We start from the raw sequence: 16,284 nt of genomic DNA, 5'->3' as shown, positions 1-16,284 counted from the left end.
TTCTCCCTGAGCAGCCCTGTGCTCTGCACCTCGTTATATGGATATAAATGAGGCTTGCTGGAGCTGTGGAGAGCAGTCGAAACAGTTCTCGCTGGCAGTAAATTTGCTTTATGGTCATTTTCTGTCGCTGGAAGAGCTGTGGTTAGCGCGTACTAAAGCAGGCCTTAAGATCTGTGGAGGCCTGAGGAGACCAGATCCCACCTTCAGCACCCCTGTCTCTTCCTTCCATCACTGACCCAGAAGCTCAGGGGTCAGTCCTCCTTCTAGTTATGGTGCCTAATCCCCTCGGCCCTGCCTCCACTCATCACTCACCCCTCGCACCTAATGAGAGTGTTAGCAGGGAGACTCTGCTGCATCACTGCAGGTAAGTCGGCTCTCATTAGCATTTAAATAAGGCCACGAGGTAGAATGGCTCCACACATTGTTTGCGTGCCATAATTTAACACCCGATTCTGATCTAGTGTTGGATTGTGAGGTCTGTAGTTTTGGCGGTGTGATTAAATTATTCATTTACAGGAAGGGGTGGTGCGGTAACCATGACATTGTGAGTCCAATCTATGAGACACGATGTGACATTTCCTGCAATGCCATAAATGAATGAATGTCATTGCCTGTGCTGAGTCAAACCTTCCACTTTTAAACTAACCAGGGGACAAATGGACGTGAGGCTGCAAATTGGATACTTAGTATTAATAATTTCTGCCCTTTAAGTTAATGAGAATGGAAAATGCACTTATTGTGAGGTGTCGGTTTCACTTTTCAAGGCACAGACTTGCTGCTAGACTTGTTTGCTGAATTAGAAGTTTAATGAATAATACATTTGTGTTCACAGTTAACAATCCACTTGAAACAAACCTTTATGGTGTATTTGCAAAATAAGATACAGGCAGTGTGTTTTTCTTTACATAACAAGAGCCCTCATTTACGGAACATAAAGTTCACAAACCAATAACATTCACTCTAGTTCTGAAAAAGACTGCACTGGCAAATCAGTGAAATAAATTTTGGAAAGCTGCATATACCAACACACTTTAACTGTACCAATGTAGCCCAGTAATTGTCTGGCGTCAGTGTTACGGGTCAAACCAACAGCGGTAAAAGAGTCCCATCCACACAGCTGTGGCAGAATAAAATATTAACCAGCTCCAGAATAGCATGCTGAGACCAGATGTCAGAGATCACAAATCTGGAAAGGCGTGGCACAGTTCTTGTTCTTTTATATATTTTGCCTGTTAAAAACTGAAGTTTTTTTTTTTTTTTTTAGATTTCTAAAAGCAACTTTGGCATCTCAAACTTATCCTGACACTTGTGAGCCAAATGGCACAATGATCTCAATAAAATGTAAATTTATCAAATGGGAGTAATCCCCATAACTGTAACTTCTACTCACAGTTATAGTCAACATCACATTTTTGTATGTTTTGAGGTAAATATTACCTATATGACTTCAGGAGTTGGAACAGGGCATTTTAAATATGCACATTATATCAGAATCAATCATTAAAGGTGACTGGCCATAGCACCAAACCAAAGCACTTTTTTTTTTCTTTCTATAAAGGGACATCAGCAACATTTAAAATAAACTTCATTCTGCTCACTGTACAGACTGGGCTATGGTCATGGCTTATGCACCACCAATTCATGATGTCAAAGTGGAATAATCTGTTATGTTAATGTCACTGCTACAATGCGCCCATTGAAGAAAAAAAAATGCCTCAGTAGAAATACAAAACATTGATAATAGCAATACATTCAGGTACTGTAGATTACACTACAAATAGCTTTTTGCATAAAAATGTGAGACCGAGGTCCTGTACAGTATCTCAAAAAATATAAAAGCTCCTTTTCACATTTCACAACAAGTGGATACAGGCCATGCAACAGATTGCTTGTTACCTACATAGAAAATATCAAGTCAGATCATGCTTCAAAGTCCCCCCCACCCGCTTTTTTTTTTTTTTTTTTTTTGTCAAGTATCATAATCTCTCCCCGGCACTGTCGTCCGTGGCACTGAGAGAATACAAAAAGATTAAAAGTGGCAGATTTCCCTCTGCTCTTTACAGCCAGCGGGAAATGTACAAAAAGGCTGGAAGAGGCTGCACCATGTGGCCACTTTTTCCTCCCTGCTGACAGGCAAGAGAGTGAATAACTGATGCTCCCACGTGTTGGTGCAGGACGTGGATCCCCTTCAGGTATTAATGGATCCCAGTCCATGTGTAGTTCAGGGATTCAGAATGACACTGGTGCCGTCCTCTTTTTCTCTGCGCTGGAAGGCATCGTGGGCCTGCTCCAGGTCTTCTATCACCGCTAAGAGCCGGGCAGCGATGCTCTGACCTGTCTTCATTAGCTGAGTGTTGCATTCTGCGCCATCTACGAGACAGAAATGCGTAGATTCGTTAAAGTGGTAATTTAAGCATCCTATAATCTGTAATTGTAACTGAGTATTTGTAGATGACAATGGTGATGACATAAGCACACGCAGTAAACATAGATGTTAGTCTCACCGGGGTGAATGTCAGAGTTAATCTTTTCTTGATTGCTCAACATCTGATCAGCTTCTGGCGTCTCCACATATTTTTTCCTGCAGAATCAGTCAGAATACATACAGCTTTCATACAGTGAAGGTATTTGAGTCATCGCATTGTCGAGGAGCAGCAGCAGCAGAGCAGCACATTCCTGTGTTGCAACATAGCCCTCTAGTGTCCGGTAAGTGAACTGCACCACCGACCTGAGTTTGTCCTTGCCCTGGAGAAGTTGCTTGTAAATCGTCTGAGTCTCTACGTCCGGATCCAGTGGGTCACTCCAGTCACCCAGAGTCACAGCTGAGTGGGTTCTACTGCAGCCTGTAACTGAGACCCGGTCTTTAACAGTGATGATCTACATTGAAACCTCATGCAACAACATGTCTTTTTGTCTTGTCAAACCCAAAATTCTAGTATTACTAATGGTTTACACTTTGACAGACACTGATGGCAGATAAAATTATGTTAGAAATTACGTGCAGTTTTAGATGAATGAAAAAGAGAAAAATCTGATTGTGAGTTTTCTGAGCTTGTTCTCCACCGAAGAAACAAAAACATGGCAGCTACAAATCAAAGGTTTAATCATTAAATATGGATTGCCAGGAACTAATTCGCTTTTCGAAGCCAGCTACAAGTCAGTCAGCCAGGAGTGAAGTAGAAAAGTGTCATGTCATGAAATAAGCCTAATGGACAATACTGCTTATGCTCTGGGATGCCGTTAATTCCTGACAATCCTTCTGGTGTCTTGGGCATAATTCAGTACTTTTGTAACATGTGCCACATATTTTTATGTCTGCTTGGTGAAATAGGTGCTCGTGCCAAACTCTGTAGTCCTCAGAGAAGCATTAGAAATAATAACACCAGGACTACCAGCACGATCTGCCTGCAGGCAGCACGTCCACTTGCCACTGCGATGAGCCCCGGGGTGGAAAGAGGGCAGCATGCGCTCATTGTAGATGCTGACTTTCCTGATCGCAGACAGCCACTGGTTTAGCTCATTCACATTCTGTTTCAACAAAAATAAATGAATAAATCAAGTAAGTGTCTGAACAAGGATTCGCAAACAGGAAAATGCATCCATTAAATGAAAATTTGTTCTTATAAAAAAAAACTGCAGAAAAAGGTCAGTAAACAAAATAATGGGTCGAAGAAACAATTGTTGTGCAGAGAAGAAAAGCGTCAAACTGAAAAAAGGTCATGCACTTTGTCGGTGACTGGACGGTGTCGGTACGAATGCACCTTGCACTGGATGTATATGGTGTGCAGCTGCCCATCGTTGTCCTGGGTGATGACCTGCATTACGTTCTGCTGCTGAAAGGCATTTTCATCCACCCTCTCCACGGCACACACACACTGGATAGGGATTGAAGAGCGCACCTGCAACAGTTCAGCCACAGCACCAATGAGCGCAAGTACCCGCATGTAGGTAACAACGTATCCTGCCTCTGCTTTAGGCAATTCACACTGAGGTTTAAATAAGAGAAGGGTGACATCTGATCGCACATTAATTAAGTGGTTTCTGCACACATTAAGCTGGAACAATATGAGGCAAGGAGGAAGTGGAGATGAGAACCAGTGTGGCAGCAAAGGCTACTTTTAAGTGTAAATCAGCCACTTCCACTGGGAGCGCGTCTCACTGAGACTGGAGTGCCCCGACATGGAGGAAAGGGGCCAGGACATTGTCTGCAATCTGATTTGCAATGTTAGCATGAATATCCACAGCCTTCAATTAACTGTCGCCTTTATTCCAGTCACACAAAGCGGAGACCGGCTCAAAGAGAGAGCTTTTTATTGGGCTAAATTGGGCTGCTACACTCTCTCCATCTCAGTCTCTGGTTACTAAATGAGATGAGATCATTATCACAAGGTTTGGCAGCACATGATAATGACACTAATGATCTTCTCAGAAGAATATCAACACAAATACATTAAGGCAAGCTGGGAATAACTTTAATGTTTCCTCTTTTGCATGAAAGTCCTCTGAGGGGCACACGCAGTGACTAATTCATCATAAGACAGCATATCCGCTTCTAATAATAGATGAATCACTTTCACGTGACTTTTATGCAAACTTTACTCATCTGTTTGGCTTGCATGAAAGCCAACGAGAAAGGCATTACACGATAAGACCTGTGAATGCTAACTAGCAAAACGATAAAAAAAATAATAATAAAATAAAAATAACAACAATATGGAGACTCGTGTGACAAACTATATGTCAGTGGAATATAACGCTCGAGCCTAATGGTTCAATACCGACCTGCCAGTCAGGAGTCTTGGCATAGGACAGCGTCTCACTAGTCAACCAGAAGTAGCGTTTCTTAAAGGCAAAACGGGAAAGTAGTTGGGGTCCTTCCGTCTTGTGTTTGTGGAGAAACCCCTCTTTGACTGTGACTGAAGGCATGAACACGGCCCTCTGAGGCACTTCAGACACTGCAGGACCAAGGAGAAAACAAATGTAAGGAAAAACTCTATATGCAATGGCATATTCATGCAGGCAGACACAAGGTGGTGCTGTGCCAATAAATAAACAGCATGCTGCACCTTCAATTGTTTAGCTTTACTTTCATCATCATGTCCACAGAATAAATAAAGTATCTATCTATCTCTCTATCTTCTATCACGACATGAAGGACAGCTTCAAAGAGGAATGACATGCATCCACTTCTGTCCAACAAATCCACCTGAAGAGCATTAAATGTCAAACTGGCCTTTAGGAGAAAGGAGTGAGTGTGATGTAGAAGAAGGAGGCTGAAACATGATATGTCAGAGGGGGAAGATGTTTCACAACAACAGCCCTACTGACACATGACGGTGAGACAGCAGCCAAGACATGATGGATAACCAGTGTGGCGTCTCATTCTAGCTCCACGCCAGCTCATTCACCATGTCATCTCTTTTCTACACTTCCAGCTCGTTATGAATATTTCAATACTGGGCTGTAGTACTGTTTAACTTAATCCTGACATTAGTCGCCACACTGGCAGGTGGCCTGTGGCTGATAAGATCATTAATATGACCTTTGGACATTTGATTAGAACTTTAGTGATGTGCTCAGTGTAAGCAGCCTCACCAATGTCATGATCTATGTCGATCAACTTGTCTAGGAAGTCTTTGACAGAGGCCACGCTGCGAAGGATGATGGGATGAAGGGGTGCCATCCACTGCTCCTTTCCATGGCCCAGCTGCAGACCCAAGTTGCCGACACTTTGTAGTGCCTGGATGGCCAAATACAAAGACAAAATACCATCTCCAAACTCACGTCTTCATCACATCAAATCTCAGGTGACTGACAGAACTCAGCCAGTGACTGCATATCTCAAAGTCTGAGATCAAAAGGGTCCCTGAGGCCAAGCATGCTGTGAGGCCTTTTGTCCAGCCCACACCTGGCCTAGAGTGAACAGGAAGTTCCTCTCTACGCCCCTCTCTGATGGTCGGCTTTGAACCATAGTCTGGACGCAGCACACACAAAGGTAAAAATAGCCCGTTCCCTGTCTCCATAGAGGACCCATGGCAACAGCACTTCAGCACCACGGACAGCAACCACAGAAGCCAAATGTGGGAGAGGAAACAGGTTTTGCTTTCTGTCTAATATGTGACCATGAGACCCCTGTTTTTATTGAAATTAAGGGTGTTTCTCTTAGTGACACTTAGGGCTCTGTTACATTCAAAATCATTGCTTAACCTCAGTTGTAACCTGCCTGTCACAAGGGAACAGTTTTTCATTATTTGTGTCCTTTTGTAGCAATTTGTGAGTAATCCTGAACCGTCATAAATCACTTGCTGTTTTTAAATACTCTGGGATGGAAAGAAAAAGAATATTACAAAAATCATAAAACTAAAGGAAGAAGTTGTTAATTCAGCAGCAGGTAAAAACATACAAAAGAGCAATGTCGTACATACACGTTCAAATTTGTTCAACTCGTGAAGTATCCATTTCTTTCTGCCTGTCACCTTACAACCAAGGCTCCCGCATCTTTACTGTTTGTTTTTTATGCACTTAAGTGTGATGTCTGGACAAGAATAAATTATTCATGGCAGCGTCTGTGCGTACGCCTGCGTTTGGAATCATACCTTGGCCAGTAGTAACAGCGTTCTGCTTGTACGTGTGTCAGCGTGCTGGTCTCTCAGCTGGAACAGTTTAGGCGTGAGGATTGCAGGAGCAAAAAAACGCAGGAAAAAAAATCCACTGATGGCCAGGTACTTCACGTCCTGTAAAAAATGTCGTGAGTTTGACAGAAAAATCCTTAAGTGAGGGGCTTTCTCCTTCATGATAATAGCCATAGTTATAATCACATGACCTACAAATACACTGATGTGCTTTAAAAAGATTCAAGCGCGTATTTTTTTATCTGTGTATTCTGCCCGACTGACCTCATTCTCGGGCTCAGTAAATTGCTCCTCTACTCTCTTGTGCAGCTGTTTGAAGGCCACTCTCATGACGGGAGGACATTGATCGACTGAGCCCACGATCGATTCAATGATGCTGGTTAAGTAGCTCTGCAGCATCTCCACACTGCTGTCCCGCACTTCTGCCTCTGACACTGCGCCCTTAAATGAAATTCGTCTTCAGAGACAAAGAAAGAGATTGTAAAGGACTGAATCCCTGCGACAGAGGTCTGCACAATTCAAACACAAGATCACACACAATTTTGCATCCTCAACACATGTACTCGAATCAATTCGCTGCAGCCCTGTTCCTGATTATGTCATCACATGTGAGAGTATGAACACTGAGTGCTGTATTGAAAATGTGAGATAAATATCGACAGGCAGGGGAGACAACAATGACGGTAGGCTGATCTACTGCAAACGCAGAGGATGTTAGATCCTGGATCTCCCTTCATGTCAGAGATAGACATCTCTGGGGGCTCATGGCAGTTGCCAAGCAACAGCCTTCCCCCTTTTTACATTCCCTTTTTTTCATTTTCTCACATTGATGTCCTTCTCTCAGGGGTGAAGTGTAAAGGAAGTGGGCAGTCTCCTGTGGCATCTTTTCAATTTGACCATTTTAACACATAAACGTCGAGCTGCGCACATAAATCTACAACACAGAATCCCCCATTAGTCATTTGTAGGACAAGCACCTGTGAAACAGACCTGGATTATATTTAGGTCAGAATATTATTATGTTATTGCGATCCAGGAGAATGTGTTTTAGGTCTGTTTTACCTTGTGCGGTTAAGATCAATCTTACACGGGTCCAGCTCAATGTACTTCTTCTCATCAAAGATGCGGTTTATGATAGGCTTCAACACCTCGTGTAGATACAGCATGCCAACAGCCTGACAACAAAACAATACCATATGTTGTAGACACCTCATTTACCACCGTCCTAGCACCATCTATTTAGTTAGCAAAGTGTAAATTTGCATAATCGAGACAGTAAACAAGATACAGTGCGATCCAGCTGGACAATCACAATACACTAAAGCAAACTCAGCGTACATTTAGAAAGGAGCATTTAGAGGGAATGTTCAGGAGGAAGGCGGCAAAGATCGACTAAAAGGCTGGAAATAATTAACAGACAAATTCCACTTTTCCCACAGTGTAAACAAAAAAAGAAAAAAAAAATCACTGATAGCTTTAAATTAAACAACAGAGATGTCAACGCACCTTCATGAACTGTTCCATGGCCTTTGAGGCAAGTGAGTTGGAGCGAAATAAAGTGTTTGGATCCGCTGTGAAAGCAAAATGAAAAATAATTTTAACATATAATCCAAGGTATAATACAATGTACTAAATTATAATTCTAATGCAGCAGCTTTGATTTGAGGAAAGCAGGGGCACGACCAATTTAAAGAACTACAAAGAAGGAGAAGGTTAATAACAGGACTTTCATTGTCAAAATAAACTGAAGCTTTTCTTTATCTTAACTGTTTTCTTTACTATAGGATTTAAGATTATACAACCCCAAGAGGAAAATCTGACTTGATTTTGTTTAGCTTAGTTGGCTAAATCAAGAAGAATAATAATTAAAAAAAAACAAAAAAAAAAACAATTGCTATGAAGCTCACCACAAATTCCAACAATTAACAGTTTTTGGCTCATATCCCATTGACTCCATACTATTCTGGCCAGAAAACACTCTTTGTGTTTTGAATACCTGAGGGCAGGAACAAGGGGAAAGGATCCCACCGCTGTATTAACAGCTCCTAATCAGTGTGATGAACTTTCACCAAGACCCTCATCAGGATTATAATTACGCTTGATTAAACCCTCAAGGACTGATACATTGTGTCATTAAACTGAAAGATATTCATACACTGTGTGGACCTTTTGTCTTGTCCTGCCTTCGGTTCAGGCTTCACCTGTGGCCCCATTTCTATTCGGTTTGATGTATTGACCAAGAATTGATCTGCTTTAGAAACAAACAACTTAGTCTCGCAACTGAGGGTAAACTGACCTTGCTTCAGCATCACATAAATCCTTCAGAGTGGTGATACTAAAATATCCATTGTGACAAGACTGAGTTGCCAGGTAAAATATTTGCGCCTATGGGAAAGGCTAGGTTTTAACGACAGCTCAGTGGGTGTACCGTACTTTTTCCTAGCCTCACCCCCCGTGCCGAACTTTAATGTCTGACTGCTCACGGCGTCTATTCCTGATCAAGCAGTTAGATCATGTGGTGTTGCTATGGAAACCTAGGCACTATGCTTATTATCTCAAACTACACCAACAGAACCCAAAGACCAGACTCGCACAACTCTGCGTGAATTATCATGGGGATATGTTGCGGAGGCAAAAAACATGACTAATCCAGACCTCAGAGAAGCCATGAAAAGACAGTTGGGTGAGTAAATAATTGGCATCGGGGCAGTAAATATAGAGCTGGTTGGATTTTACTGCCCACACACAGACCATCGCTGCAGCATTCAGAGACCTTAATGTCAATTCAGAGTTAAACAATAGCTCCCGTAAGAGGGTCTCAGGAGAGTGGAACAATAGCAGAAAACTGGCAGGTATTCGCTGTATTCCTTAGTTCCTAATATTGTCTCAGACAGACTGTAATATTTTAGTCTTCTTACTGGTGTGGTTGACCTCCCGCGTGTTGAGGTAATCCAGAAAGGGCACCACCAGGCCCTGCCCCAGGTAGATCTTGACCAGAGTCATGGCCACATCCTGCCTGCTCTCGACGGTGGTCACCTCCTCCAGCATGGTCAGAGCGCTGCTGTCCTCCACCTGGAAAGAGGAGTACCAAGGTCATCGCCTAATAATGCGCGCGTCACTGGAAAGCCCGTGTAGGATAAATGAAGTAGGTGGATAACTGTGGAGTGGGTTGAGGGAAAGCACTACAGAGAGGAAGATGTGATGCATGCAGCAGTCCCTTCACATGATGACCGAGAAGAAATGAAGAGGAGCAGAGATGCTGACCTCTGTGGGGGAGATTACCGACTCAACCAGAAGGTCGATGAGTGGCTGATAGTACATGGACGGCAAGATCCGGTCCTCCACCAACCGCACCTTCAGACGCAGCGCTCCCAGCTTTCCACTGGAAACAAAGGAGAGGGGGATGCTCTGCAGGTCTTCATCGTGTACTCAATTAAGTCCATTTAAAAAAATTCACACAATATTTCTGTGGACTGATAACCCGTCATTTTCTTTAAAAAGAGTCCTATCGGTTAGGAAGACTGTCAAATATTTGGTCACACTGCTTTCCGCAACCAATGGCAATTGCACTATTGTGAAAGTAGGTCTCTAATAAATTTCCACTCAGCAGTGTCCCCCTCCCCTCTTATAAACTGTGAGTCATTTCCCAGAGAACCACTGAGCTTCACTTTACTTTGACACTATCCTTTTGCAGTTCACTCAGCCCTCTTTGCTCTAAAATTATCTCCTGGAACAGATGCTGTCAGAGACCTGGCTATACACCTGTGAATATTCATTTATATGGAAGAGAGCCTGGAGGAGAGCAAATTCTTTCACTTTGTGCATTTTAAAAAAAAGACACAGTGACTGTTATTACAGATTGAGTCTTTGGGGCAAAATGCTTCTCAAGAATATAAACCCACAAATTGCCACAATGCACAAACAAACACGCCCATAATCCTCACCCAGCATCAAGCTCGTTGTTTCCCAAGGGCAGCAAACGAAACCAGCCCTCTAACGGAGGTGTCTTGTGCAAACAAGCGAAGGGAATTTCCACCTGTGACAAAAGAAAAAAAGAACTGTAACAAAAGAACAAACAAGGTAACGAGGATACAATGTATGACTAGAAAATTCATTAAGAACGTTCATGTTTGGAAATAAATACTTTTAATACTTATTTAAATGCTTCAAAATACTTTTTAAAACAGTCATGGGCTATAAATCTAAATCATGTGATATATAATTACCTTTCCAAGAAAATCGTTCTTGCCCACCATATCCCAGTCCCAGACCTCCACGGTAACGGTCCCCTCATCGCTGAGCTCCTCTGGATCCAACTCCATCTCTAAGGTCTCTCCCCAGTGAGGAAAACGGGTCTTCTTGATTATCTAAAATAAAGTATTTTGAAATTCTTAAGAAATCCTAACAACAGACATCTCTTCAGTACACCCATTGTCACTTCAGTCCCTTTATTTGCACAATGACATCAAATAAAAAGACAGACAATCAAACAAACATCAACGAATGAATACAAACTTCTGGCTCCAGTGCAACCTAAATACATGCATGCACAAGGAGCTCACCGATGTCTCCGCACTGTGGTTGTTGAAAATAACTCTTGTAAAGGGGTCGGAAGTTCCAGAAATGTCTCTTGGAGCCAAGTCTCTGTGGGCATCATCACCAAACGAGAATTCATCAACACATAAAAATGCTCAATAAACTCATATTATCTGTCGTGTGATTTGATTTAGTTAGTATGATGGTGTAAAAACACTACTTCACCTTATTCCTTTTTTTTTTTTCTTCACATTAATCTGGGCTTGTTTGAATAACACAGTGTCAAGCCCTGACTGACATGCTCATTAGTGCCCTGTCTGAGAAGGAGAGATTGTAGGCTGGGACACGCAGATGGGGCAGTGAGTGGTGTGATGGTGGCAGTAGTGTGACTCAGTAGGGAATGTGGAGGCCTGCGGGGTGATGGTGATAAGATTTCAGCTCAGTGATGGCACTGATGGGTCTTTGCCACAAGGAGCTCAGCTACAGAAACTTATCATAAGATGATTACATGTTATTTCTACCACTAAAAATTGCATTTAGCCATGTCTCTACAGTCTATATAGAACCTCTGATACAATCCTGCTGTTAGGGTCATCCATTGCTGTCTCTAAGGCCCCGTTCAGACCTGGTAATAATGTGTGTCCTGAGTGATCAAATCACAAGTATCTGGCTTCAAGTACGTGTGTTTACACATTGAATATGTCTCCACGCAAGATCTGATCAGAGCAAACAAACACCATCATCATTTGAGGTGCAGTAGGATATAACCCTAACCCTAACCCTAACCCTACAGTTATTTACAGTACAGTTATTTTGTGTTTTGTGTGTGGGGACATTGTACAAATCGTGAAATATAGTGACCTTTAAAGTCTTCCTACAGTAGCTTACTGAAACTGAAGCTGTAACTTTCAGTTACTATTTATTTATTCATCTAACTCAACCCTCATGCTATTTTAGAGATCTGCACAAAGCTCACGTCATAGTGTTTCTCAGCAGCGTCCATGTTTCTCTTTACCTGGCTTCAATGACTCGACAACGCAGGCAAATCTTCTCTGTATCTTTCAGAAGCTCCAAACTCAGGTGGATCTCCCCCTGGACTTCTTCATCGGGGTCGACCCTGGTCAGGTTCATCCAGCTATCTAGCCCTGAACAGACCACACACAGATACTACTCCCGAAAGATTCAAATATTAAAAGAGAATAACAACAGATGTGACAACTGGGGCTGCATATCACTTTTTTTCCCCCATTAAGTGTTTTTATTCTTAACTGGCAAATCTGCCAGTTAATCTGCCAACACTAATGTCCAAATAAGACGCTTGAGGAAGAGATCTGATCAACTACACTTGTTAATCTACAATTACTGTCACAGGATTTTCATAGTAAACAATATTTAATATCTGGATATTGTAGTGCATAATGTGGTCTGATTACTTTACATTTTTAGCAAATCGCTGTTTTGTATTGAGTTATAGACTTTTGTGAAAAAGAGTCTGTGAAATGTCTATAATTCTTATCAACAGTTTAAGGTGAAGGTACACAAAGTCAAAAATATATAGAGTCTGAACAGCATGTAAATTAAGTTTACTGTTTTCTGTTATAAATAAAAAATGATGCAATGTCAAGACCAGGCTGTGAGAAAAAAAAATCCTGCAAGGGAGTAAGTGACTCAGAGCCATCATGTAGCAATGAATCACAGGAGAGTGAAGGCCATGCCAGGTGGCTTTCAAAAGAGAGGCATCGGTATGCAGCAAACATCCCCCAATAAACACCCCCGGCAATGTGATAAAACTACAACACCATCACGACAGACCATATTTTAAAAGCCATATGTCTGGCCAAGACAGCATGGGCTACATTTAATGCTGAGGTAAACACTTGGACTCATTTCTTGAACTCTAATGCAACAGAGCTCCTCATTAAATTTTTGGGAGCCGTTTCAAACGCTTCGGTTGATCTTCTCATTTTACAGCACCGCGGGTTTGAAAAATAGGTTTATGATGCACGACAAACATTCCCAGAGTTTATTTATTCACGAGCACCAGGACGGCCATCATAATACCTGTAACAAATTAATCAATGAGTGTCTTGAATGCGACGCTGAAAAAAAGTGATTGACAAATGTGACAAATGAAATGTGTGAGAGAGAAACTGAGAAACATTCCCAGACTAAAAAAAAAAAAAAAAAAAAGCATGTCTCCCCAATCACTCTGACTTTTGACTCTATCATGGGAAGCATGTTGTATGTTTAACCTCTGAGCTCTGGTCGTGCACTCTCGTTACAGACTGATTTGTTTTCTCATACCTTTAGCTTGAGATCCAATGGTTTCTTTGCTGAGTGTAATCTTTCCAATAACGTCATCATGCCTGCAGAAAAGGGATTTTAAAAACAAAGAGATTATCAGGTGGAAGCCACAAATAATACAATCAAGGTTCTTGAGTTAAATGATTAGAGAACTGGTGGTCGTGAGAAGAGGAGAAAAAAACAACCTTTCATCAGCACTCAGGCTCATCGGCCATCTGCCTGATGATGTTTGTTTATTCAATGCTTGGAGGGTTTTTTTTCTGCTCTGCACGAGGATTTAACCCAAATATATCGGTTCATGAGCCATGTTAAGCAAACACTGAGGACTATAAATTAACTGGGCCCTCTGTCAGTTAGGAGTAATGGTTAAATATAAATGATTTGAGACATTTCTGGATGACAGCGTTACCCAATCGTGTCCTCGTCCATGACGTGAAACGAGAGTGAGTGGAAACCCATCGGAAGGTGCAGAGTGTACTCTTCCCCCCAAAAAGGATTTAGGTTCTTCCACACCGTGGCGGTCCTGAAAAGAGAGGTTTAACATGCTCACAGAGAAACACACAAGGTGAATGCGAAATGGCGGGGGTCAGAAATGTGGCTGAAGCATAAACTCACATGGTTTCTTGAAAGAGAAATGACATGTTATTATATATTATTATAGAAGAATAATCATAGAACTACAACAACAAACTATATGTCGTTTTTTTGTTTGTTTTGTACATTTATTAACATTTTTCTTTTGTTTTGTTCTTTTTTTGATGATGGTGATTTACCGAACAATTGTATTTGTTTGTGTCACTAATAATTATTCAAATGAACCTGCCCGAGAAGGGGAAAATCCCTCTCTGGTGGATCTGAACTGAACTTAGTGATATATGAAATGTCTGACAGTGAGGTCGCACACAGGCATTGCATCATTTTGAGGGATCATGTGATAGAACCGTTGGGCAAGTAAAAATTAGAGCAGCTCCAGGCAAGATTTGCTTTCTGTAATTGTATAAGGGCTCATAAGGGCCTAACCCCATTATGTTTTAAAATAAATGTGTCAGTTATGCCCAGTCTGAGTGATAATCTGAGTGATAAACAATTAGTCGGTAATGATACGTTTATGATTGAAAGCAGTTAACTGTTGAATTAACTGTATTTCAGCAAATTCTTGCAGGACTACTGTGTCTACAAAACATCTATAAAATATATAGAAATATAAAAGTAAGACACTCCTGGTAAATAAGGTTTTGTTTCTATGATGCATGCTCTCAACGGGATCTAAAGTCCTTATAACAAACCCTTGTGTTTCTATAAGAGTGTTTTCCCACCAGAGTCTACCAGCTTCATCATGCATGAATATCACACTTGAGGAGTCAGTTGGCCTGTAACACTACAAGATAATTAGTGTGAGTGTCTGCGGTGAATCATTGTGCTGTTTTCCCTCGCCATGCCAGATGGAACAAAAGACACTGAATTCACCCCATGTTCTTGTCAATGTCCACAACAAACTGCATTCTCAGAATGTTTTGGGTCGAGGTCCAAACACTGCCCAGTCCAGCGGACATCTAAAATAACTTGGAAGATGAAATCATCATCTCCACGTGAAACTGCGCCTGAACTGGTGTATTCTGCTTCCAGCTTTCTCCTTGCATACAGCGGGTGCTCCCTGCAATAATTGATGCACCCTCTCCATGGTTACCTGCGGGTGTTTTAAAGGCCAGACCAGTATCAGGTTCTCTGTGATGGAGGGGCCACGCTGTGGGCTCCACCACACTGATCACACACACTCCACCCTGGTTTACATGTGCAGAGTAGTGGGGAGCACAGCCAGAACACTAAACTGATGCAAATATATAAACTGTGAAGAAAGATATTGAAACGTGAGAGCTCCAAACACTATATGTTTCCCGTTTTAACTGTATGTTGTTGTAATGCGCGGATGTGCATACTTACCGAGCCACAACTTCATTGTCAACTTTTACAATGCAATATGGATCACTGGTCCCGGAGCTGTAAAAAAATAAATAAATTAAAAAAAATTTAAAATATTTTTTTTTAAAAGGCCAAAAAAGACATAATCACACGTGGTACGGTTAATTTGCCTGGGAGTATAGCTTAATTTAATTTTCTGTTGTCTTTAATTGCACTAAGGTCAAATTGGCTTTGGCTAAATCACCCCTAATCAGCTTAATTAATTTACAGCAGACAGCCTACCAGAAAATTGCATTTTAAATGTAGGCTGGATTTTTCTCTTCACTAGCTATCTTGACGAGGTGCTATTAAACAATGCTGTGGCTATGCATATGACAGAAGAAGCACATGCCGAAATTACTCACACGTCTTTGGCCGGGAGGTTCCTGCCCTCGACAATGCGAAAATAAAGAGATGTGTTTTTGGCCATTTTTAGTCGAGCGAGCTATTAATCCAAATCCTCGTGTGTCCCCATACGCGCTCTTATAAACAGAGCTCTTCCCCTCCGCAAGTGAGTTTTCTTCGTTTCATGACACCTTCAGCTCGTGACGGCGCACAGCCCACCAGTAGCGCGCATCCCGGGCGCTCTCCCTTTAAACAGGTTCAACTGATAGATAGACCATCATAAATGTCCTGCTATAAACGTCAATCAGCTGCGTACACAGCAGCACCGGTGGATTTATTTTCGCGTATGACATAATATCGATATGTTTGTAATTGCGTCTTTTGATACGATGTTGGGATCATTTGTAATAACCGCATATGTGAATGAACGGTGACACCTGGCGAGCAGCCGATCCTTAAGGAATCACAGCGCGCCATCTGGCGAACGCGGCGTGCCACTTCACGCGTG

At 41.9% G+C, this 16,284-nt stretch overlaps 1 protein-coding gene across 4 annotated transcripts; it reads right to left on the bottom strand.

Moving 5' to 3' along the window:
- Positions 1-787: 787 nt before the first annotated feature.
- LOC125012643 (rasGAP-activating-like protein 1) lies at positions 788-16,162 on the bottom strand. Of its 4 annotated transcripts, none has more exons than XM_047592704.1 (21): positions 15,797-16,162; positions 15,414-15,470; positions 13,882-13,995; positions 13,473-13,534; positions 12,184-12,313; positions 11,195-11,276; positions 10,859-10,999; positions 10,577-10,668; positions 9,915-10,014; positions 9,551-9,704; positions 8,139-8,203; positions 7,695-7,807; positions 6,897-7,089; positions 6,597-6,734; positions 5,596-5,740; positions 4,783-4,955; positions 3,762-3,899; positions 3,393-3,528; positions 2,729-2,861; positions 2,505-2,581; positions 788-2,370 (listed from the first exon to the last, which is right to left on the bottom strand). In XM_047592704.1, the coding sequence occupies exons 1-21, from the start codon at positions 15,859-15,861 to the stop codon at positions 2,222-2,224; spliced, it is 2,457 nt and encodes an 818-aa protein (XP_047448660.1). In that variant the 5' UTR covers positions 15,862-16,162; the 3' UTR covers positions 788-2,221. The 4 variants fall into 4 exon arrangements, with proteins under 4 accessions (XP_047448660.1, XP_047448657.1, XP_047448659.1 ...); XM_047592701.1 differs by having other exon boundaries at positions 9,897-10,014; positions 15,797-16,161; XM_047592703.1 differs by having other exon boundaries at positions 2,729-2,843; positions 9,897-10,014; positions 15,797-16,140.
- Positions 16,163-16,284: the final 122 nt, after the last annotated feature.

Source organism: Mugil cephalus, chromosome 8 (genome assembly GCF_022458985.1).
Source record: "Mugil cephalus isolate CIBA_MC_2020 chromosome 8, CIBA_Mcephalus_1.1, whole genome shotgun sequence".
NCBI classification, from domain to species: Eukaryota; Metazoa; Chordata; class Actinopteri; order Mugiliformes; family Mugilidae; genus Mugil; species Mugil cephalus.
The sequence above is the reverse complement of the archived record's forward strand: the minus strand, read 5'-3'. Positions and strand labels throughout refer to the sequence as shown.